Source organism: Oryx dammah, unplaced genomic scaffold, assembly GCF_014754425.2.
Source record: "Oryx dammah isolate SB20612 unplaced genomic scaffold, SCBI_Odam_1.1 HiC_scaffold_23, whole genome shotgun sequence".
Classification (NCBI taxonomy): Eukaryota; Metazoa; Chordata; class Mammalia; order Artiodactyla; family Bovidae; genus Oryx; species Oryx dammah.
The window spans coordinates 80,285,306-80,310,900 of record NW_024070207.1 but is presented as its reverse complement, the minus strand read 5'-3'; the positions used below and the strand labels follow the sequence as shown (position 1 = coordinate 80,310,900).

The 25,595-nt window shown below is 42.7% G+C and overlaps 1 protein-coding gene across 1 annotated transcript in view; it reads left to right on the top strand.

The window, feature by feature from the left end:
• Positions 1-18,664, top strand: part of DGKK (diacylglycerol kinase kappa) — a 164,334-nt gene extending 145,670 nt beyond the window's left edge. The window contains exons 23-28 of the mRNA XM_040265324.1: positions 3,350-3,510; positions 4,192-4,333; positions 5,595-5,681; positions 9,219-9,329; positions 13,470-13,593; positions 15,071-18,664. Coding sequence (XP_040121258.1) covers positions 3,350-3,510; positions 4,192-4,333; positions 5,595-5,681; positions 9,219-9,329; positions 13,470-13,593; positions 15,071-15,150 — 705 coding nt within the window. The 3' untranslated portion in view covers positions 15,151-18,664. The remainder of the gene's footprint in view (positions 1-3,349; positions 3,511-4,191; positions 4,334-5,594; positions 5,682-9,218; positions 9,330-13,469; positions 13,594-15,070) is intronic.
• Positions 18,665-25,595: the final 6,931 nt, after the last annotated feature.

The window sequence follows — 25,595 nt, the reverse complement described above, 5'->3', positions numbered from 1 at the left end:
CTTCATTGAATAGGATCTTTAGGTTCCAAATGGTATGGACCTAAAAGAAGCAGAAGATATTAAGAAGAGGTGGCAAGAATACACAGAAGAACTGTACAAAAAAAGATCCTCATGACCAAGATAATCACAATGGTGTGATCACTCACCTAAAGCCAGATATCCTGGAATGTGAAGTCAAGTGGGCCTTGGAAAGCATCGCTACAAACAAAGCTAGTGGAGGTGATGAAATTCCAGTTGAGCTATTTCAAATCCTGAAAGATGATGCTGTGAAAGTGCTGCACTCAATATGCCAGCAAATTTAGAAAACTCAGCAGTGGCCACAGGACTGGAAAAGGTCAGTTTTCATTCCAATGCCAAAGAAAAGCAATGCCAAAGAATGCTCAAACTACTGCACAATTGCACTCATCTCACACACTGGTAAAGTAATGCTCAAAACTCTCTGTACCAGGCTTCAGCAATACATGAACCGTGAACTTCCTGATGTTTAAGCTGGTTTTAGAAAAGGCAGAGGAACCAGAGATCAAATTGCCAACATCTGCTGGATCATGGAAAAAGCAAGAGAGTTCCAGAAAAACATCTATTTCTGCTTTATTGACTATGCCAAAGCCTTTGACTATGTGGATCACAATGAACTGTGGAAAATTCTGAAAGAGATGGGAATCCCAGACCACCTGACTGGCCTCTTGAGAAACCTATATGCAGGTCAGGAAGCAACAGTTAGAACTGGACAGGGAACAACAGACTGGTTCCAAATAGGAAAAGAGGTACATCAAGGCTGTATATTGTCACCCTGCTTATTTAACTTATATGCAGAGTACATCATGAGAAATGCTGGGCTGGATGAAGCACAAGCTGGAATCAAGATTGCCAGGAGAAATATCAATAACCTCAGATATGCAGATGGCACCACCCTTATGGCAGAAAGTGAAGAGGAACTAAAAAGCCTCTTGATGAAAGTGAAAGAGGAGAGTGAAAAAGTTGGCTTAAAGCTCAACATTCAGAAAAGGAAGATCATGGCATCCTGTCCCATCACTTCATGGCAAATAGATGGGGAAACAGTGGAAACAGTGTCAGACTTTATTTGGGGGGGCTCCAAAATCACCGCAGATGGTGATTGCAGCCATGAAATTAAAGACACGTACTCCTTGGAAGGAAAGTTATGACCAACCTAGACAGCATATTGAAAAGCAGAGACATTACTTTGCCAACAGAGGTCCGTCTAGTCAAGGCTATGGTTTTTCCAGTAGTCAAGTATGGATGTGAGAGTTGGACCGTGAAGAAAGCTGAGCGCCAAAGAATTGATGCTTTTGAACTGTGGTGTTGGAGAAGACTCTTGAGAGTCCCTTGGACTGCAAGGAGATCCAACCAGTCCATTCTAAAGGAGATCAGTCCTGGGTGTTCTTTGGAAGGAGTGATACTAAAGCTGAAATTCCAGTACTTTGGCCACCTCATGTGAAGAGTTGACTCATTGGAAAAGACTCTGATGCTGGGAGGGATTGGGGGCAGGAGGAGAAGGGGACAACTGAGGATGAGATGGCTGGATGGCATCACCAACTCGATGGATGTGAGTTTGAGTGAACTCCGGGAGTTGGTGATGGACAGGGAGGCCTGGTGTGCTGCAATTCATGGGGTCGCAAAGAGTCGGACATGACTGAGAGACTGAACTGAACTGGTAAGGCATCTTAAAGGGCTTCCCTGATAGCTCAATTGGTAAAGAATCTGCCTGCAATGCGGGAGACCTGGGTTCAATCCCTGGGTTGGGAAGATTCCCTGAAGAAGGGAACAGCTACTCACTCCAGTATTCTGGCCTGGAGAATTCCATGGACTGTATAGTCCATGGGTCACAAAGATTTGGACACAACAGAGTGACTTTTACTTTCACGGCATCTTAAAATACTGCATTCACAAATATCACCTCAGCTAAACCACCTAAAGCTAGAAAGGAACCATTATTGGTCAGTGTTCAGTGATTACAGGCTTTCTTACACTGTGGCCTATGCACAGTCCACAGACACAGCACTAGTGAAGGGATGGGATGTCTAGTTTATAAACTACCTGCTTTGTGTTGGGCACTTTACATATATTCTCTCAAATATATCCTCTCAACCGTCTATGACGTTCAGTTCAGTTCAGTTCAGTCGCTCAGTCGTGTCCGACTCTTTGCGAACCCATGAACCGCAGCATGCCAGGCCTCCCTGTCCATCACCAACTCCCAGAGTTTACCCAGACTCATGTCCATTGAGTTGGTGATGCCATCCAACCATCTCATCCTCTGTCTTCCCCTTGACCTCCTGCCCTCAATCTTTTCCAGCATCAGGGTCTTTTCAAATGAGCTGGCTCTTCGCATCAGGTGGCCAAAGTATTGGAGTTTCAACATCAGTCCCTCCAGTGAACACCCAGGACTGATCTCCTGTAGGATGGACTGGTTGGATCTCCTTGCAGTCCAAGGGACTCTCAAGAGTCTTCTCCATCAACATCACAGTTCAAAAGCAACAATTCTTTGGCGCTCAGCTTTCTTCACAGTCCAACTCTCACATCCATACATGACCACTGGAAAAACCATAGCCTTGACTAGATGGACCTTTGTTAGCAAAGTAATGTCTCTGCTTTTCAACATGCTATCTAGGTTGGTCATAACTTTTCTTCCAAGGAGTAAGCATCTTTTAATTTCATGGCTGCAGTCACCATCTGCAGTGATTTTGGAGCCCCCCAAAATAAAGTCTGACACTGTTTCCACTGTTTCCCCATCTATTTGCCATGAAGTGATGGGACTGGATGCCATGATCTTCGTTTTCTGAATGTTGAGCTTTAAGCCAACTTTTTCACTCTCCTCTTTCTATGAGGTAGATACACTTATTCCCATTTTACAGGTGAGGAAAATAAAGACCAGAGAGATTAAATACTTTTCTAAAAGTCACATGACTAGTGAATGACAGAAGCACAATTCAAAATTAAATTAGATCTAAAATTAAATCTGGCTCTAAAATCCATCAGCATATATTGCCTAGATTTGGCAAAGAAGGGAGCATGAAATGGGCTCCACTGTCTTACTGATCATGATGCCTTCCTATAGAAGCTTCTGGAAGACAGACATCTGTCTGATTCAAGCATCTTGTCCCAAGACTTGGCATTGTAACAGTAAAAACAACAACAAAACTAAAAGTGCTTAGTATTAAAGACATTGAATAAAATGTTGGACAAATGTATAAAGTGTGGAGATGGGTGTATGGGGGAATACGTGGGGCCCTCATTCCCCTTGACCCACACATATCAGACTCACAGACAGACCTGTCATGTGCTCTCTTAGCTAACAGCAGTCATTAGGATCTGTCACTGTCTTCATTTCCAGGACTTTGAGAACTCAATGAAAATGTGGGAGTGCAAGCATTCTGAAATCCAAGCTGCCTCTCAACCCCAGCTGGATTCCCAGGAATCTCAAGATAGCCTCTCTGATGAGGAGTATGCCCAGATGCAGCACTTAACTCGGCTTGCAGAAAACCTCATCAGCAGGTAAGTGGTCTGGCCCAGATACAGGCCTGGAAATCCCAAGAAGGGATGGGGAGAAGAAGCCAACTTGTGTCTGTAGGCTACTGGAGAGCATGACCTCAGAAAGGAGTCTTGCCCAGAGCTCTGAGGATTGAAAGGGACCCTAACAATCCAGACAGGAAATAGTCTTTGTAGTCAGCTTGGACTTCTCCCATTAAGTCCAAAGACGAATTTTGATCTCTTCCTGCTCCCCCAGACCCAACAGGATTTAAAATGTTTATCCTTGGCCTTAAATATCAGGAAGGCCTTAGAATTTCTGGAATCAGCTCCTTCCTCTATTCTAGTACCAAAGTACCTAGTATCTAATTCAGGTAAGATAAGGATGGACAAAGTGGGAATTCCCTGGCAGTCCAGTGGTTAGGACTTGGTGCTTTCACTGCCAGGACCCAGGGTTCAACCCCTGGTCGGGGAACTAAGAGTCCCCCAAAAAAGGATGGACAAAAGTGAATACCTACAGAAGAGTAGAAATATTTTCTGGCATAAGTAGCTACCTAGAAACGAGTAGAAATAACAGGAGGGAGTAAAGAATACAATTCAGGTACTCAGAGCTTTCATTTTAACTTTTAATTCTAACCCTCACAAGTACCTCAGACCAGATGTCCTTCAGAACTCTAGAATTGTTTATCTCTCCTTGCTTTATTACAGACTTACTGACCTGAGCAAGGTCCACCAGCATGTGTCTGTCCTCATGGATTCTGTGAATGCCAGTGCTAACACCCTAAATGATGTATTTTACAAACAAGAGAGTGGCAATGAGACAGCTGCAGCTTCCTGCACTCCCATTGAGGTAAGGAAGGAAGGGGCAGATGAAGGAAAGGAGTAAACCAAATAGGAAAGGGAATAGAAGGGAAGGAAGAGGAACCAGAGGCTAGATAGAAAACCCGAGCAAATGACATGGCAGGAAACTGATGGATGGAGTAGAAAGGGAGGCAGATATTCCTTGACTTGTTACAGGTTCAGAGTGGCTACTGGGAGAATCCCATAGCAGACTTCATCAGCCTGAGAGCTATCTGCTACACTGGTCTCAAGGAGAAATAGCCTGTGAATGGAGAGGAACTTGGTTTTGGCCCTTCCTCATCCCAGGTGGATCCCTGTATAACCTGTTAATGTGATACTTGTCATTGAAACCTGAACTCCAGGTTGCTTTGGTTTTCCTCTTGAGGGAAATGTCCAGATTAGGATGCTCGATGTTAAATGTGCCATCTCGTGAGTTGACCCACTGGCAGAAGATTTTTAAGTGATGTTTTTAAAAAGTAACTTTATGCTAAGAAAAACTATACAAAAGGGCCACATACAGGATCAGGGTCTCCTAAAATATAGGCTACCTATTTACGGGGGGCCAGATCTTCATTGGAAGGGGCCTGGAGTTTCAAGAAGAGAGATGGTTAAGCCTAATTCCACATTCCCTAGAAAAGGTGGCTTTAGCTAGTGGCATGGAGAAGGCAATGGCACCCCACTCCAGTACTCTTGCCTGGAAAACCCCATGGGCGGAGGAGCCTGGTTGGCTGCAGTCCATGGGGTCGCTAAGAGTCGGACACGACTGAGTGACTTCACTTTCACTTTTCACTTTCATACATTGGAGGAGGAAATGGCAACCCACTCCAGTGTTCTTGCCTGGAGAATCCCAGGGACGGCGGAGCCTGGTGGGCTGCTGTCTATGGGGTCGCACAGAGTCAAACATGATGGAAGTGACTTAGCAGCAGCAGCTAGTGGCAAGAAGTGGCCTCAAACTTATGTCCGGTTTGCCTATTTTGTGTTTCCCTATACCCAAAGTACTCAATCAGTGATGATAAATGCAAAGTTGTCCTATGTTGCTACATAGGACACACCAGTACAGCTGCACTTATAGTTGATAGCTGGCATCAGTTTTGACTGGTTGCTGCCCATGCTGAACTATTAGTTGTGCTATATTGTGAATATTACTTTTTTACTTACAGCCACATCCTACTAGCCTGCCCCTACCTTCCCATAGAAAAGCCAGTTGCATGCTTACTAACCAGCAACTTTGTCTTTGTCCTTTCCCTTCCTTTCTTTTCTTCTCCTCTCAGACTTTAACCAGAAATGAGGCAGTAGATGTTACATTTAGTCTTAAAGGGCTCTACGATGACACCAAAGCTTTCCTGGATGAAAACCTGGTGAGTGGATGGGTTTGGAACAAAGGAGGGCAATGTATCCCATCTGAAGTTGGTCACAGTCTGCACTTGGTTCTAGGGCACTGGAAAACATGTAGGAGCATTTTGCCCACGAGTTTATCTGGCAGTCCCTGCTGTGTCATCCTCACCTAGAGTTATCATTGATCTTGTCTCTTCATAAATTATGCGAGTCCAACTATCATATCCTTGAAGAAAAATCTCCCCCTCTTTGGTAAATGTCTCTTAGGTCCATACGAGACCAAACAGAAGTAGGGTGTTCTCATTATACCCAATACAGCTTCAGTAGAAAAGGGTGAGCTCTTTTGAGCTGCTCTGTGTCTCCCAAGTTTCCACAATACATCTTTCACCATGTGGGAAGAGAATAAGGAATAGTGGGGAAAATTGGCAGTCTCTGAGTTCAAATCTGCCAGTTACTAACTGTATGAATTTCCTAAGGATGCTGTAACAAACACTGAAGCCTGGGTTACTTTGGACAACAGAAAGTCGTCGTTTCACTGTTCTGTAGGCTAGCAGCCTGAAATCAAGGTGTCAGCAGGGTTATGTTCCCTCTGAAACCTGTAGGGAAATCCTTCCTTGCCTCTTCCTAGCTCCTGGTGATTTGGTGGCAGTGTTCGGACCGCTCCTTGGCTTGTAATATAGATGCATTGCTCCAGTCCTCCCTATTCACATGGTGCTCTCTCTGTCTTCCCATGGCCGTCTCCTTACAGGACACCAGTCATACTGGATGAGGGCCAACCCTACACCAGGGTCCAGACCAGGCCAATGATCTCAGTAATTACATCTTCAGTGACCCTATTTCCCAATAGTTGAGGTACTGAAAGTTAGGGTTTCAAGATATCTTTCTGGAGGGGACACAAGTGAATCCATAACAGTATCTATGTGAGGTAACTTCACCTCTGTTTCCCAACCTACAAAATAGGGATTGTAATCTCTACCTCTCCAGGTTGTTGTCAGGATTAAACAAACTACTGTTTATTAAGTGCCTAGCTCTGCCTAGCAGCTTGACAGATGGTAGATTTTATCAATGTTAGGGAAAATGGACTGAGGCTCAGTTTTTGAGCTGCAACAAGAGTTGCTATTTCTCATACTGCAAAGCCCATAGGCACACCTGGTGAATGTGCGCTAATGAGTCAACTGAACATGACCACCCCACTTTGAGTTTCACTGCTAAGGCCCTGAGGAAGATGCTGTTCTTGCCTCTCATCTAATTAAGGTTTATTTGAAGAGGGGCCTGTGAGTTGATTTTGAAAGAAGTGCATCCACTTCCCCCTTCCATTTGCACGTCTAATTGGCACACTGCACAGGTGGTAGAGTGGCAAAGACAATCAGGCCAGACTGTCCCAACATCTGAGCCCCAGGCTAGAGTTTCAGCCTTTAGAGACAGCACCAGGAGTACCTACTATATATAGATAGAGCTCAATGACCTTGCCAATTTGGGCAGCAGGAAATATGGGAGCCTGGCCTCTCATTGACACTCAGGCTTTCTTGAGGCTCATGGGCTCATGAAAATTGATTTATACCAGCCAACAACCCAAACCGAGCACATACCACACTTAATAAAGAACCTGGTAAGGACCCACACACACACAAACATCCAAATGAGACCTGGTACAAATGGAAGCTAAGAAAGGCCATATCATGAAGGTGGCATGGACATAAGGTTTATTTCATTTGAATGTTGTTATTTCTCCCTTTGAAGGAGGAGGACAATAAGGAGCTCAGTGTTGGGAGAGGGTTGTAGCCTTTTGATGAAGAAAATCCCACCCAGTAACTCCCACTTCCCTTATTTGGCAAACTGACTTAGTGATGTGTTCGAACAGGAACAAGAAGTGAGCAACACAGTCCCCTGAGTCAGTCTGCACATTTATCTCAGAGAAGAGTCCTGGACAAGGTCTCTCTTGGAGTCAGAAGGACAAGAGAATATAGCATGAGATTCAGGCCAACCCACATACTACTTTTCAGAGCCTGATTCTCTAGGTGCCAAAATAGGAAGTTCTTAGGAAGCCATTTTACTCCTCTCCTATTATGATCAGGAATCATTTTCTAAGACCCCAGCTCCTCATTTTACTCTGTGGCTGTGGGTTTGCCTACCAAACCCCTTTGGAGCATTGCTTGTAAGTATGCCCCCAAGGACCCCTGCCCCTCCCCCTTACCCTCAAGTGAGGGCGTGCCTGCCTGTCACCGCCAATGCCCAGCCTACCACATGCACATGTCCTGTGCACCTGGGCTGCCCTGTACTATCCTAACTCATTAGTTGTAAAGCAAAAGCAGGAGATCATTTGTCAGCATGACTTGGTCACCCTCTCATATCCCATCCTGATTGGTCATAACCTCCAATCCCACCCCCCAACTCATTCACCTGCCACTCATTTGTGACAGTTGGCAAGATTCCACTTAAGGCTGGCCCATGCACAGCAAGAAGCCACATAAGTACCGGATTGAAAGTAGAGCACATGCCAGGGAGGAGAGATGAAGGCAAGTTAGGTGAGCTGGAAAGGACATCAGGGCTGATGATATCGGCATGCATCTACCCTCCCAGCTCACTAATGGAATAGGAACTATCTCACCCATGTTGTTGGTCTGGAACTTGGGTCTTCTAAGTTGGAGATGATTTTAGAAGAATCTATTTTAACTCTTCCATGGAGTATACAGAGTTCATCCTGTGGGTGCTGGGGGATACTAGGGAATGCTTAAGCTTTGTTTCTTGAACCTGTGCGACAAGCCATCTGAAACTATTTCTTATTTACTAAGAATGAATAGCTAGGGGCTAAAAGCACAGCCTGGAGAGGCAGACCCTCTTTGCCAGGAAGGAAAATTTTGAGCCGTCTCTCTCTAGCCCTCCCCCTTGCGTCACAAAGCAGCCTTTAAATTATGGTAACTGGGTAATAAAGATTCCCCCCAACCCTAATATCTAGCCACCCCACATACCCTTTCTGGGATAGTATGGTATAGAGGATAGGCTATAGAGTTAAATAGATCTGGTTTCTGTCTAGTCATGCGATCTTGAGCACTGAACTCGACTTCATTTTTCTACCTATAAAATGAGAACAATAGTACATTATAAGGTATTATCAAGCTACTGAGAAAATGGAATGAAATCATGTATGCATGGTGCCTAGCATATAGTATGTGCTCAAAACTTGGTAGCTATTATTATGAGGACATTTAGATGTCTCCAGAGACTTGAGGATCAAGGGTAGGACCTTTATCCTGGACCCTAAGCTATTGGGGTACAACTCAGTGTTAACTTATACTGGTCAAAGGGTCTCTCTGCTTACAAACTGTGAGTGTGCCAAGCTCCAAGGAAAACATCACTATCTGATTTTTTCCTGAATCTCCCTATTGAGAAAGTAAAGAGCTGGCTGACTATACTTTCCAGTGAACCTATGGACCAAAGGAGATATAAGTTGGCAACCTGTGGTCTAATGGCCACTAGGCAGGGACTGGGAGTTGGGGAGAAGGCATGAGTCTATGAAGTACTAGGCATTGGATACTCACTCTTTTTCCTGTTTTCACCAGCTGAGAAACGCTGAATATGAGGCCACACTGAAAATTTCCCTGGATGCCATGAATAAGGAGTTTGAAAAGCTATCCAAGATTGACTGGATGAATTCAATCCTTTTCCCGGAGGTATGTGACCTGTGGATTGGGAAATAAAGGGAAAGAGGGGTTCTTCCTGAGGGCTTTGCCTTCCAGTGTAAGCCAGGACACAATGACTGATATAGCAGATGGAGACCAGTAGTGGCTTTCAGCTTGAGCTTCAGTAGTGGCTTTCAGCTTGAGCTTAATGGAGCTTCCTCCTTGCATCTCCTCTCCATTTAAGTAGACAGGACAAGGCAGAAGGCACATTGAAAAACTAGATGACCATGGGAACATAACCAGAAAGAAGAACCACTCTGTAGAGAAGATTGGAAAAGAATAAGCAAGATTGGTCTTTTTTTGTGCTTTTCTCCTGGCCACAATTCCCCTCCCCTGCTTAGTACCTGCTACCAGGACTGAATTTCATCCGGTACATACCATTAGGGCCAATACCAGTTGTTTACAGCCAACATTTGTTCTAAATGGTTGGTGCCCAGGCCATACTCGTGGTTAAATCGACCAAGTATCACCTCTCCTTGCTGCTTTCTGTCCCTCCCACTCTGGGAGGAAAGCAGGCTTTCTCAGTGCCTTCCCCTAGCACATGTGTGGCTTAAAAGAAAAACAAGCATGGCAGCAGTGGCTACAATATAGCTCTGGGGATATTGTCATTTTTTGACAATTCTGAGTGCTTTCCTGAGATGGAAAAATAGTGCATTTCATACATCAAATGACTGAAAGATGTCTACCTATCACCAAGTAAGTTACTCCCATTATGGTCTGACCGGGTTTTTCTTTAAACTTCTCTACCATGGAATTGCTCATTTCAACACTGTGTAGGAATCCTTATTTATTCTGCTCATTATACCTGTTTTCTGAATTTATATACCAGTTATATGAATGTGAGCAAGCCATACAAGGATTTGGACTAGTGCAGCAATTAGGCGACCATTTAAGAGAAACACCAAAATCAGATTGATTATACTCTTTGCAGCCAAAGATGGGGAAGATCTATACAGTCAGCAAAAACGAGACCGGGAGCTGACTGTGGCTCAGATCATGAACTCTTTATTACCAAATTCAGACTTAAATTGAAGAAAGTAGGGAAAACCACTAGACCATTCAGGTATGACCTAAATCAAATCCCTTATGATTATACAGTGGACGTGAGAAATAGAGTTAAGGGACCAGATCTGATAGATAGAGTGCCTGATGAACTATGGACAGAGGTTCGTGATAGTGTACAGGAGACAGGGATAAAGACCATCACCATGGAAAAGAAATACAAAAAAGCAAAATGGCTGTCTGGGGAGGCCTTACAAATAGCTGTGAAAAGAACAGAAGTGAAAAGCAAAGGAGAGGAAAGATATAAGCATCTGAATGCAGAGTTCCAAAGAATAGCAAGAAGAGAAAAGAAACGCTTTCTCAGTGATCAATGCAAAGAAATAGAGGAAAACAACAGAATGGGAAAGACTAGAGATCTCTTCAAGAAAATTAGAGATACCAAGGGAACATTTCATGCAAAGATGGGCTCAATAAAGAACAGAAATGGTATGGACCTAACAGAAGCAGAAGATATTAAGAAGAGGTGGCAAGAATACAGAGAAGAGCTGTACAAAACAGATCTTCATGACCAAGATAATCACGATGGTGTGATCACTCACCTAGAGCCAGACATCCTGGAATGTGAAGTTAAGTGGGCCTTAAGAAGTATCACTACAAACAAAGCTAGTGGAGGTGATGGCATTCCAGTTGAGCTATTTCAAATCCTGAAAGATGATGCTGTGAAAGTGCTGCACTCAATATGTCAGCAAATTTGGAAAACTCATCAGTAGCCACAGGACTGGAAAAAGTCAGTTTTCATTCCAATCCCAAAGAAAAGCAATGCCAAAGAATGCTCACACTACCGCACAATTGCACTCGTCTCACGCACTAGTAAAGTAATGCTCAAAATTCTCCAAGCCAGGCTTCAACAATATGTGAACCATGAACTTCCTGATGTTCAAGCTGGTTTTAGAAAAGCCAGAGGAACCAGAGATCAAATTGCCAACATCTGCTGGATCATGGAAAAAGCAAGAGAGTTCCAGAAAAACATCTACTTCTGCTTTATTGACTATGTCAAAGCCTTTGACTGTGTGGATCACAATAAACTGTGGAAAATTCTTCAAGAGATGGGAATCCCAGACCACCTGACCGGCCTCTTGAGAAACCTATATGCAGGTCAGGAAGCAACAGTTAGAACTGGACAGGGAACAACAGACTGGTTCCCAATAGGAAAAGGAGTACATCAAGGCTGTATATTGTCACCCTGCTTATTTAACTTATATGCAGAGTACATCATGAGAAACGCTGGACTGGATGAAGCACAAGCTGGAATCAAGATTGCCAGGAGAAATATCAATAATCTCAGATATGCAGATGACACCACCCTTATGGCAGAAAGTGAAGAGGAACTAAAAAGCCTCTTGATGAAAGTGAAACAGGAGATTGAAAAAGTTGGCTTAAAGCTCAACATTCAGAAAATGAAGATCATGACATCTGGTCCCATCACTTCATGGGAAATAGATGGGGAAACAGTGGACAGTGTCAGACTTTATTTTGGGGGGCTCCAAAATCACTGCAGATGGCAATTGTAGACATGAAATTAAAAGACACTTACTCCTTGGAAGAAAAGTTATGACCAACCTAAATAGCATATTGAAAAGCAGAGACATTACTTTGCTAACAAAGGTCCATCTAGTCAAGGCTACGGTTTTTCCAGTAGTCATGTATGGATGTGAGAGTTGGACTGTAAAGAAAGCTGAGCGCCAAAGAATTGATGCTTTTGAACTGTGGTGTTGGAGAAGACTCTTGAGAGTCCCTTGGACTACAAGGAGATCCAACCAGTCCATTCTAAAGATCAGTCCTGGGTGTTCTTTGGAAGGAGTGATGCTAAAGCTGAAACTCCAGTACTTTGGCCACCTCATGTGAAGAGTGAGGAAAAGACTCTGATGCTGGGAGGGATTGGGGGCAGGAGGAGAAGGGGACAGCAGAGGATGCGATGGCTGGATGTCATCACCGACTCAATGGACGTGAATTTGAGTGAACTCCAGGAGTTGGTGATGGACAGGGAGGCCTGGCGTGATGCAATTCATGGGGTTGCAAAGAGTTGGACATGACTGAGCAACTGAACTGAACTGAACTTAAGCGAAAAAGCCATAGGCAAATTCAGGTCTTAAATGATTTAATAACTTTATCATATGCCTTTGCTGCTCTTGACCAGCAGCCCTCTGGGGAAGGAAAACATGCTGTTATGCAGATAATGAAGCAAACTCTTGTAGTACTTCCTTCCTCAGTTCAACTATCTAGCACCAAGCCCCTGACCTAGACAGACAGACTGGATGTTGAGAGAACTAAGACAAACAGTCCATGCTCTGAGGTCTCAATATTTGAATTTGCCTTGTCTGGGCATAATCTCTTTTCTGGACTTCAGTATTTCCATAAAGATGAAGAAATGAGGCTCTAAAGAAGGGCAGAGTAGATTGAAAGAAAGGCAGGAAGATGTTGATCATTCACCTAACACCCACCTTGCTTGCCTAATGCCACAGAAGATGCAGATCCACTTTGATGGGGAAAAGCAGGAGGAGAGTCAGTTATTCATTGGGCTTTCCAGAGTTTTGGTTGAGAGGGAAGGTCCTATGCCCTTACTTTAGGTTTCTTCTGAAAGGCAGTTCAGAAGAGCAGTAATACATATGAGAGCATTTATTTAGGGGCTAGGGGTTTCCCAGGTGGCTCAGTGGTAAAGAATCCGACTGCAATTCAGGAAACCCAGGTTCTATCCCTGGGTCAGGAAGATCCTATGGAGAAGGGAATGGCTACCCACTCCAGTATTTCTTGCCTGGAAAATATCATGGACAGAGGAACCCGGTAGGGCAATAGTCCATGGGGGTCACAAAGAGTTGGACATGACTGAGCGACTGACCACACACACATTAAAGCGTTTAGCAAAGCATCTGACACAGAGTAGGATCTTGGTAAAGACCAGAGGCCTTCTCAGGTATGGTACTAGTGAGTAGGGATGTCTCCCACACCTGAATAGATAGCAGATTGGCCAGCTTCCTGCAGCCATCCTTGTTCACCATCTCTCCAAGTCTCTAAGAATTGTTTCTATTAGGCAACTAACATTTTGACCTTCCTTTTGTCATGCCTTGCTAGGAAAAGTCCTCAGACACTGACAGCAAAAGCTTCAGATTGAAAGTTAAGTTCCCCAAATTGGGGAAAAAGAAGTCAGAAGAGGAATACAAGCCTAAATCAGGCCAAGGCATCCCGGGTTTTATTGGTAAGTTTCCCCCAAGGTCATGAAGACCTCCCAGCAGCCTGGGTCCCTCCCTCCCAAAGACCTGAAGCTCACATTAGAAATGTGTGCAGGTATGGTGGTAATGGAGGAGGCGGCCAGCTGGGAGCCAACTTTAGGTGATGCCAAGAAGTCTCTTGGATAAGGTATGAGTTAGAAAGTGATATGGAGGGACTTCCCTGACAGTCCAGTGGTTAGGACTCCATACTTCCACTGCAGGAGGCACAGGCTTGATCCCTGGTTGGGCAACTAAGATCCCACGTGTTGTGCAGTGTGATCAAAAAAAAAAAAAAAAGACAGACCTTTAAGGAAAAAAGCAAGCGGTTATGGACACTGACAAGGAGAGAGCCTGAGCGGCAACCTTATGGTGCAGTCTCTGTGATATAAACAACTGCAGAGGAAAAAATGAGAATAAGCAGTTAACTTTCCACATGATTCATTCCTTTCTTTGTTGATAAAGTATTGCAAAATAGTCATATTTAGATCTCTTTCACAGTCAAATACAACTACAAGCTTCTGGTCCTGCTCCAGAAAGCAGTATTATTTGACATGGGTTGGGGGTGTCGGTATGGGCACCTACAGTGTCAGAAACAGTTTTCATGATCTATCTAAACACTCCTATTCTGTATCTGTTATAGTCAGTCCCTAAAAATGCAAACTTTGTTTCATTATTTGAATTTTGGTTCCACCTCTTCTTCAAAATACAGGCTTCCCAGGTGGCACAGTGATAAAGAAGCCACCTGCCAATGCAGGAGACACAAGAGACATGGGTTTGGTCCCTGGGTTGGGAAGATCCCCTGGAGGAGGTCATGGAACCCACTCAAGTATTCTTGCCTGGGAAATAAGAGGAGCCTGGTGGGCTACAGTCCATAGGGTCGCAAAGAGTCAGACACGACTGAAGCAACTGAGCACTTCTTCAGAATTGGACTTAAATGTTCTTGATATGTCAGTGGAACTCAAAAGAATGTTCCCTTAGAGTTGTCAGTTATGCCAATTCTGACGTCAATGGTCTCTCCTAAATTTTGAGCCTAGATGACCTGGAAGCTTGAGAGAGATAACAATGGTGGACATAGGGGAAAAAGGATCGAGGGTGGTAGTTTTTTGTTTTTTGAGATTTGCACAGATGCCAAGAGAGAATTTCCTGGATCAAGTTGTGTTTGGTCCAGCTATGTTGAGTACCAAAGAATCTGCCAGCTGGGAGACCCATGGTGCTTGAGAGTCTTTCTGAATACTCAGAAGGGGTCAATAGCAGTTTCATGGGTTATCAGGTTCTAAGAACTCATCCCATCTGTGTTTGGCTCGCATGGTATTAGCTGGTTTTCTAAGATGGCTCAGAGATGGCTGAGACAATATGAACAAATGAGTGTCTCCTAAAAGACTGTTTGCTCTCTTTAGGGTCCCTACATTTAGGCTGGCAATGTGCTAACCTCTTTGCTTCTATATTTGCTTTTATTCTCTAAAGGAAATTTGTGGCATCACAGACATCATGAAGATGAAGCAAAATATGATGATTCTCCAACACCATCAGGATCTCAACTATAATCCTGGAAAGATGGAAGAACTCACAACATTTAGGATTCTACTAAAAACTCTTGAAACCTCAATACAGGCTAGACTAAATTATTTCAGAACAAACATGAGCACCACCAAGAAAGATCCTCCAAATCTTTACACTAATACATTTTTGTCTGGACTCAATCAGGTCTCCTTAGAGGTTTACATTTTCTCATTGGCCAAAGATTCTTGTTCCGAGTTGTCTTGTTCAGTTCTCTTCGTGCATCTTGAGCAACTACAATATTTAATTGAGATATGCTTTTTGTGAATGGCCTGGGATCTGCAAAGGATTCAAGGGAGTTCACTTTTTCAGGGAGTTGGGGAATGTTTTTCTCTGACTGGCAGAAAAACTGCTGATGCTAGGAAATGAATGAAAGAAATACTCTCAGGGAGGTGAGGAGAGGGGTCAGGAAAGCCAGGTGTGGTGGTGTTTCTCCCCCAATCCCTGCCAATTGCAACTTGTAACTTCAGGAGGTCTCTACTAGTTGACTTATTAAAATGAGAACTAGGTCATGGGGGCTTGTGCAGTTGCCTGTTACAATGACCATGTGAGATCTTTTCTTGTGGTGACTGCTCTCTCTGCAAAACCTTTCTGTTTTTCCATGTGCGCATGTATGTCTTTGCACATGTCCAGGTGGTGCTCTGGTGGCTGGGTGGGCCGCCCATTTGTTGGAACTCACCCCTATGGCAACCATACAGGCTCCCCTCCTACTGCCTTCATCCTAGCCTGCATGCCTCCATGGAGTGTTTTGCTGCATTCTTGCTGGATTTTTTAACTAAATGTTTTGCTGCTGTGCTGCAGTATAGTTATATAGAGACACATAAAGATGTATATATATAAATATATATATATATATTTTTAAGAACTGAAAATACAACTCGACCTCTAAATGACCCTATAATTTATTGTGCTAACCCAGGAATCCCTCCCCACCCCCACTACCCTACACACACATATGCCTCTACCAACTGCCCTAGTTCTTGGTGGAGCTTCTAAACTTTTGGTGCATTTTCAGCGTCTTAGAAGTGGCTGGGATCTACCCATGGTCCAGCTGATTCTGACGCCCCCTTAAAATTCTGAGCCAGGCCACAGAAAGGGGAACAAAAACATCAATGCCCTAGAGAAGGGGGCTAAGCTGGCATGCTGCCTTTTTTGCTCTATCTGTCCTGGACTCTACATCAGCAACTGCCCCAACCTATGCTGTCCCCTCACCCAATAAACAGTATATGGAGCAACGAGGCCTTGAGCTCTTTGACTTAGATGTCTGAGCAAAGGACTGCCTGACAATCAAGCCACAGCCTAGGCCCTTCCCCACAAGCTCCATCTTGGTCTGCTGTTGGTTAAGTCCCCAAATCACCTCCGAATCTCCCTTCTTGCTCCTTTCCCTTGAGTACCAGAGGGAAATTCAAAGTGATCAGAGAGAACAAGGGCATGGGAAAATGGAGGCTAAAAGCTTCTGCTTCTCCCATGGTTCTTCTTCCAAATTTCTCAAGAAAACAAACCAGGCCAAAATTGCTCCAAATCCCAATTAGCATTTTTTGAATGCCTGTGCCCAATCAGGCAAATCTAATCAAACTCCAGTATTTCCCCAGTGATTTCCTCTAGTCTGCCTTGTATTCCCACCCATCTTCAATTTATACCTTTAGGTAAATTTCCCTTCCCATTTACAACAGAAAGCCAGGAAACTGGCCTCTCCCCACTTCTCAGACAAACTTAGCGTGCTCAGTTACCTGACTCAGTCCACTGGCTGGTTCATCGAGGTGCACAATCCAACTCTAAGCACTGGTTCTCAACTCTGGAATTCCACCAGCCTAGCCCACTTAAACCAGCCACCTGTGTTCCACCTCTGCAGGGGTGAGGAGAAACATACTAACAAGGGGATAGTCCCCAGATGTCTGATTGCTGTGCCAAACAAACAAAAAAGTCTTAGCTCTACAACTAGTTAAGAAAGTTAATGGAAAAATATTGAGAGAAAACATTTAAAACTTATTTAAGCATCAGAATATGTTAACTTACTGTATGTATTTAAGTGGGGAATGTGCTGTTGCTGTGTCTTTGGCTTTCTCTGCACTACTCTTTCTTCCCAGGAGGAGGTATTCGATCAAATCAGTAAGGCCACAGTTGTTGCAGCCCAACTTGACTCCTTTGTGGCTGCACACATTAACAGCTGCACACATGCTCACTCACAGAGTTGGGAACCAAGTTGCATTTTTTTCTCAGAAAAGCCAAATGAGCAAATTTAAGGAAACAAAAGAAAGTCCTGGGAGAGGGTAGCTTTTACTTGGCAGTGCCTAAGCAGGGCTGTGTCTTGTAATTATTTTTTAATCACCGGTGACAGTAAACTGTAATAGTACTCCATCTCTTGTGCTTACTTTGCTGACTTACTACATGTCTTTGTATGTTGTAATGCTACTGTTGCTCTGTTGTTTCATCTGGATTCTGTTTCACCCTGTCCTCCCAACCTGATTCAGAATGATATTGAATAAAACCACTAGGATTGGAAGCTGGAGTCAACTGATGGAGCAGAATTGATAGGCCATGAGACCTAGGAGCAGATGTGGCTAGCTAAATCACTTGGTTACCTCCTACACTGCTTAGTTACCAGTTGCTTTCCAAAAAAGGGAGACAGCTTTGCTGAGCACTTGTTCTTGCTCATACTAGCTTGAAAGTGGTTATCTCTTTTTCAAGAGTTGGCTCAGCCTCTGGAAGTATAAGCTCCTTTCAGGACTTCATGGTTAACTTCTTGCAGTAATATAGTTGTTCAGGTGGTGGGACCAGACACCAAATATCCATCTCGATTCTGTTCAAAGTTGCCATCAAGAGCCAAAGTTCTGGGATTTGATTGCATCTTTCTGGCACTTTCTGATGGACCGATTGAGTGGGCAATTCCTAGTCAGAAGAACTAGTGGGGAAGCAGAATGCCAGTAGATTTAGACTGCCATTAACTGCTTTTGGTGTCAACAATACAGGAGGTCAGCAGCTATCAGTCCCTTCACCAAAAAGAGGCCTGTGTTTTGTCCAAAGGAACAAGGGAAGAATAAGGAAGACATTTTCAACTTAATAACTTAGGTTAAAGGTTGAGCAGAAGCAATAGTTGGAGTCAATGTCATCTTCCCTTGGGACATAAGTAGAAGAATTTTTGTTTCATAAGAAGTAAATACCAAGGCAACCAAACTCATTAGCACCATTCCATCCTTGTAAAGGACCTTGATTGGTTTTATGGTTTGTGGAACTGCATCTGTCTATTCATCTAATCTTTAATCTATGTTGTATTCTATTTGTTGTTTTGATTCCTCAGAGGCCCCTGCAAATAAGCAGCAGGGCCAGGGGCTTGTTGGGGGGAGGAAACTGGGGTAGTTATGGGGTAATGCAAAAAAGCAGAAAGTAAAGGTCTACAAAGTGTGCCTATTCCTCCTCCCCACAAAATGGAACACCAGTCTTCAAAGTTAATAAAGTTTTGCTTCTTAAAGTATTTTAATAAATGGATAAACATAATTAACACCAATATCTCATCATTTACCTCAGGATGGGAGGAGTTGAATGGTGGTGGAAATGGGGAGTGGGTCATCCAAGCTCTAAACAAGCCTGTAGAAAATGGCATGTGGCGTGGGGGTGGGATGGGGACAGCAGCAGCACAAACCAAGATTCTCCATCAGGGTGATCATAACACTAAAAGGGCTGCCACAAAAAGTTCTAAAACCTAAAACAACTCAGGACAAACTTGTGGTGAAATATACCTGCTACTATACTTCTAGAAGCCAATTCTCTGCAGAATCCAGATTCCAATGAAATGAATTAGGTTACAGGGGAGGTGAAGTGAGGTAGAGGAGTACAGCCCAGATTGCTAAATAAATGCATAAATGCAAAAAGTAACTAGAAAAACTCTTGACAATACAATGTGCTCCCCTCAACTGACCACACATCACATACTCCTCTCCCCCTGAGAAGGGTTGAAGTGGGAAGGATTGTTCTTGTCAGATGCAAAGTTGGCTAGGCCTGGGATCAAAAGTGGTTCAATTTCTGCCCAACAGTGACACTGGGGGAACCAGTTATTAATCACATTTAATAGAGGCAACTGAAGCTGTACTAGACCAGGATTCCACAAAATGCTATACCAGCATTTCTTACCAGGTAAGGATGGATATTCTAAATCCTCAACTTTCCAGTACTACTATCTCTTGTGTGCTGCTGTGCTCAGTCACTCAGTCGTGTCTGACCCACTGCAACCCCATGGACTGTAGCCTGCCAGGTTCCTCTGTCCATGGGGATTCTCCAGGCAAGAATAATGGGGTGGGTTGGCATACCTTCCTCCAGGGGATCTTTCCAAACCAGGGATTGAACCCAGGTCTCCCACATTGCAGGCAGATTCTTTACCGTCTGAGCCAAAAATAAAACTGTCTCTTACTTAGAGACAAAACAGTTGTGACCTTCAGGACCACACATCAGTCTCTCCATAAAAATTATATTCTTATGCTTTATGAGTGAAACAGCCCTGTTGCTGAGGAGCTACCACCAGGGTGGGCCCTGTAATTCATGCTAAGTTTACACTACATCCTATAAACCTAGTAAAGTACCATCAGAATTGAATTTGTCTGTTTTTTAAATGATCACACAATAGAATTGCTTTTTTGTCTTTTGGTATATAATCTGGTGAATTTTAACACATGTAGATATTCATGTAACCACCACCAGTATCAGGATACAGAAGTTTCCACTACCCCATAAATCTCCTTCGTATAATTCCATTAAATTAATTAATTTAGGGTGGGCTGGGTCTTCATCACTGCACATAGGCTTGCCCTAGCTGTGGCGAGCAGGTCTACCCTCCAGTTGCAGTACAAGGGCTTCTCATTGCAGTGGCTTCTCTTGTTGCTGAGTATAGGCTCTAGGGTGTATGGGCTTCAATAGTTGCAGCATGTAGGCTCAGTAGTTGTGACACACAGGCTTAGTTGCCTCATAGCCTGTGGAATCTTCCTGGACCACGGATAGAATCTATGTCCCCTGCATTGGCAGGCAGATTCTTCACTGCACCACCAGGGAAGTCCTATATAATTCCTTTAAGGTAACTTAACCTTACCTCTAACCACTTATCTATTTGTCATCCTTACAGTTTAGTCCATTCAAGAATGGCATAGAATATGTAACCGTTTGAGACAAGCTTCTTTAACCTAGCATAATTTCTTTCAGATTCTTTCAAGTTGTTATATGATCAACAGTTTGTTCCTTTTTATTGTTGAATGGCATTCCATTATATTGATCTACTAGTTTGTTTATCCATCTAGTCACTGAAGGACCTTTAGTTTGTTTCCAGTTTTAGGCAATTATTAATAAAGCTGTTATAAACATTCGTATTGTATCCACTTCTCTAGGATAAATACCCAGGAATGTGATTGATGGATTATATGATAAATGCATGTTTAATCTGATCAGAAACTTCCAAACTATTTTCCATAATGGCTGTACCATTTTGCATCCAAAAAACTCAATGCTTGAAAGTTTCACTTCCTACACATTCTCACCAGCTCTTAATATTCAGTAATTTTTATTTTAGCCATTCTATGGGGTCACACAGAGTCGGACACGACTGACGCGACTTAGCAGCAGCAGCAGCAACAGATGTTCAGTGGCACCTCATCATAGCATTTCCCTAATAGCTAGTGATGTTGAATATCTTTTCATGTGCTTATTGGTCATACTTAAATTTTCTTTGGTGAAATAGCTGCTAAAATTATTTTCCCTCTTTATAACTGTGCTTTTCATTTATTCATTACTGAATTTTCAGAATTCTTTATATATCCTGGATCCAAGTTCTTTTTCAGATATATGATTTCCAAATATCTCCTGCCAGTCCATAGTTTGTCTTTTCATCCTCTCAACAATATCTTTCAGAGGAAAATTTTTACGTTTTTATAAAAACAACAATTCATCATTTTTTTCTTCTATGGACAGTATTTTATTGTCATATCTGAAAAACAAACTCAGTGGTTTTTAACCAGGGGTTACTTTATCCCCAGGGACATTGGGCAATGTCTGGATACATTTTTGGCTGTCATGAATTGGGGGGCATGGTGTTACTGGTTTCTCCTGGGTAAAGGCTAGCTGCTACTGCTGCTAAGTTGCTTCAGTCGTGTCTGACCCTGTGCGACCCCATAGACGGCAGCCCACCAGGCTCCCCCATCCCTGGGATTCTCCAGGCAAGAACACTGGAGTGGGCTGCCATTTCCTTCTCCAATGCATGAAAGTGAAAAGTGAAAGTGAAGTCGCTCAGTCGTGTCCGACTCTTAGCGACCCCATGGACTGCAGCCTACCAGGCTCCTCCGTCCATGGGTATTTCTAGGCAAGAGTACTGGAGTGGGGTGCCATTGCCTTCTAGAGATGGTGCTAAATATCCCACGTGCATGTACGCTTAGTTGTTCAGTCATGTCCAACTCTTTGTGACCCCATGGACTATAGCCCGCCAGGCTCCTCTGTCCATGGGGATACTCCAGGCAAGAATACTAGAGTGGGTTACCATGCCTTCCTCCAGGGGATCTTCCAGAACCAGGGATCCAGTCCATGTCTCTTATGTCTCCTGCATTGGCAGGCAGGTTCTTTACTACTAGCACTGCCTGGGAAGCCCAAATATCCTACAATGCACAGCAACATTTCCCTGACAAAGAATTATCAGGCCAAAAATGTCAGTGGTGCTGCTGCTCAGAAACCCAAATTTAACTCCAGGCCACAAAAATTTTCCTTTATATTGATTTCTAAAGGTTTTATAGTTTTATGTTTTAGTTTTAGATTGATGACTCATTTTGAGCTAATTTTTGTATAATGAATGATGTTTAGGTGAAGGTTCATTGTTTAGCATATGGATGTTCAATTGCTCCAACACCATGTAGTAAAAAAGACTGCCATCATCACAGAACTGTTTTTTGCACCTTTCTCAAAAATCAAGTAGCCATAATTGTGTGGGTCTAATTCTGGGCTGTCTGTTACATTGCCTTGCCTCTCTTTCCCAATTGTGGTTGCTGTTCAGTCACTAAGTCATGTCTGACTCTTTGCAACCCCATGGACTGAAGCATGCCAAGCTCCTCTGTCCTCCACTATCTCTCGGAGTTTGCTCAAATTCATGTTAGTTAAGTTGGTGATGCCATCTAACCATCTCTTCTACTGCCACCCTCTTCTCTTCTTGCCTTCAATCTTTTCCAGCATCACAGTCTTTTCCAATGAGTTGGTTCCTCAAATCAGATGGCCAAAATATTGGAACTTCAGCTTCAATACCAGTCCTTCCAACAGATTCATGGTTGATTTCTTTTAGGATTGACTGGTTTGATCTTTTTTTAATTTCTTCTATTTATTAATTGTTTGGGTTTATTTATTTATTTATTATCAAAGGATAATTGCTTTACAGAATTTTGTTGTTTTCTGTCAAACCTCAACATGAATCAGCCATCAGTTCAGTTCAGTCGCTCAGTCGTGACTGACTCTTTGCAACCCCATGGACTTCAGCACACCAGGCTTCCCTGTCCATCACCAACTCCTGGAGTTTACCCAAACTCATGTCCATTGAGTCAGTGATGCCATCCAACCATCTCATCCTCTGTTGTCCCCTTCTCCTCCCGCCCTCAATCAGCCATAGGCATACATATAGTCCCTCCCTTTTGAGCCTCCCTCCCATCTCCTGCCCCATCCCACCCCTCTAGGTTGATACGGAGCCCCTGTTTGAGTTTCCTGAGCCATATAGTAAATTCCCATTGGCTATCTATTTTGCATATGGTAATCTAAGTTTCCATGTTACTCTTTCCATACATCTCACCATCTCCTCCCCTCTCCCCATGTTCAAGTCTATTCTCTATATCTGTTTCTCCATTGTTGCCATGTAAGTAAATTCAATACCATTTTCCTAGATTCCATATATATGCATTAGAATACAATATTTATCTTTCTCTTTCTGACTTACTTCACTCTGTATAATAGGTTCTAGGTTCATTCACCTCATTAGAACTGACTCAAATGCGTTCCTTTTTATGGCTGACTAATATTTCGTTGTGAATATGTATGACAAGTTCTTTATCCACTCATCTGTCGATGGACATCTAGGTTGCTTCCATGTTCTACCTATTGTAAATAGTGATGCAATGAACAATGGGATACATGTGTCTGTTTCTTTTTGGTTTCCTCAGGGCATCTGTCTATGAGTGGGATTGCTGGGTCATACAGTGATTTTATTCCTAGTTTTTTAAGGAATCTCTATACCCTCTTCCATTGTGGCTATATCAATTTACATTCCCAACAACAGTGCAAGAGCATTCCCTTTTCTCTACACCCTCTCCAGCATTTATTGTTTGTAGACTTTTTGATGAGGGTCATTCTGACCAGTGTGAGGTGAAATCTCATTATAGTTCAGATTTTCATTTCTCTAATAATGATTGATGTTGAGCAGCTTTTCATGTGTTTATTAGCCATCTGTATGTCTTCTTTGGAGAAATATCTGTTTGGTTTTTCCCACTTGTTGACTGGGTTGTTTCTTTTTCAGGTATTGAGTTGTATGAGCTGCTTGTATATTTTGGAAATTAATCCTTTGTCAGTTGTTTCACTTGCTTTTATTTTCTCCCATTCTGAGCGTTGTCTTTTCACCTTGCTTATAGTTTCCTTTGCTGTGCAAAAGCTTTTAAGTTTAATCAGGTCCTACTTGCTTACTTTTGTTTTTATTTCCATTACTCTAGGAGGTGGGTCATAGAGGATCTTGCTTTAATTTATGTCATCGAGTGTTCTGCCTATGATTTCCTCTAAGAGTTTTATAGTTTCTGGTCTTACATTTAGGTCTTTAATCCATTTTGAGTTTATCTTTGTGTATGGTGTTAGGAGATGTTCTAATTTCATTCTTTTACATGTAGCTGTCCAGTTTTCCCAGCACCATTTATTGAAGAGGCTGTCTTTACCTCATTGTATGTTCTTGCCTCCTTTGTGAAAAATAAGGCACCCATAGGTGCATGGGTTTATTTCTGGGCTTTCTATCTTGTTTCATTGGTCTATATTTCTGTTTTTGTACCAGTACCATACCGTCTTGATGACTATAGCTTTGTAGTATAATCTGAAGTCAGGAAGGTTGATTCCTCCAGCTCCATTCTTCTTTCTCAAGACTGCTTTGGCCATTCGGGGTCTTTTGTGTTTCCATATGAATTGTGAATTTTTTTTATTCTAGTACTGTGAAAAACGCCATTGGTAATTTGATATGGATCACATTGAATCTGTAGATTGCCTTTGGTAGTATAGTCATTTTCACAATGTTGATTCTTCCTACCCAGGAACATGGAATATCTCTCCATCTGTTTATGTCATCTTTGATTTCTTTCATTAGTGTCTTATGATTTTCTGTGTACAGTTCTTTTCTCTCCTTAGGTAAGTTTATTCCTAGATATTTAATTCTTTTTCTTGCAATGGTGAATGGGATTGATTCCTTAATTTCTCTTTCTGATTTTTCATTGTTAGTATATAGAAATGCAAGTGATTTCTGTGTATTGATTTTGTATCTTGCAACTTTGCTAAATTCATTGATTCGCTCTAGTGATTTTCTGATACTATCTTTAGGGTTTTCTATGTATAGTATCATGTCATCTGCAAACAGTGAGAGCTTTACTTCTTCTTTTCCAATCTGGATTCCTTTTATTTATTTTTCTTCTCTGATTGCTGTAGCTAGGATTTCCAGACTATGTTGAATAATAGTGGCAACAGTGGACATCCTCATCATCCTGATCTTAGAGGGAATACTTTCAGTCTTTCACCACTGAGAATAATGTTTGCTGTAGGCTTAGCATATATGGCCTCTAATATGTTGAGGTAGGTTCCTTCTATGACCATTTTTTGAAGAGTTTTAATTATAAATGAGTGCTGAATTTTGTCAAAGGCTTTTTCTGCATCTATTGAGATTATCATATGGTTTTTCTCTTTCAATTTGTTAATATGGTGTATCCCATTAATTGATTTGCATATATTGAAGAATCCTTGCATCCCTGGAATAAACCCAACTTGATCATGGTATATGAGCTTTTTGATGTGTTGCTGAATTCTGTTTGCTAAAATTTTGTTGAGGATTTTTGCATCTATGTTCATCACTGATATTGGCCTGTAGTTTTTGTGTGTGTGTGTTGTCTTTGAATGGTTTTGGTATCAGGGTGATCACCATCACCCTCGCCTTGGAGAATGAGTTTGGAAGTGTTCCTTCCTCTGCAATTTTTTGAAAATGTTTTAGAAGGATAGGCATTAGCTCTTCTCTAAATGTTTGACAGAATTCTCCTTTGAAGCCTTTGGTCCTGGACATTTGTTTTTGGGAGATTTTTTCTTATCACAGCTTCAATTTCAGTGCTTGTAATTGGGTTGTTCATAATTTCTACTCCTTCCTGGTTCAGTCTTGGAAGATTGAACTTTTCTAAGCATCTGTCCATTTCTT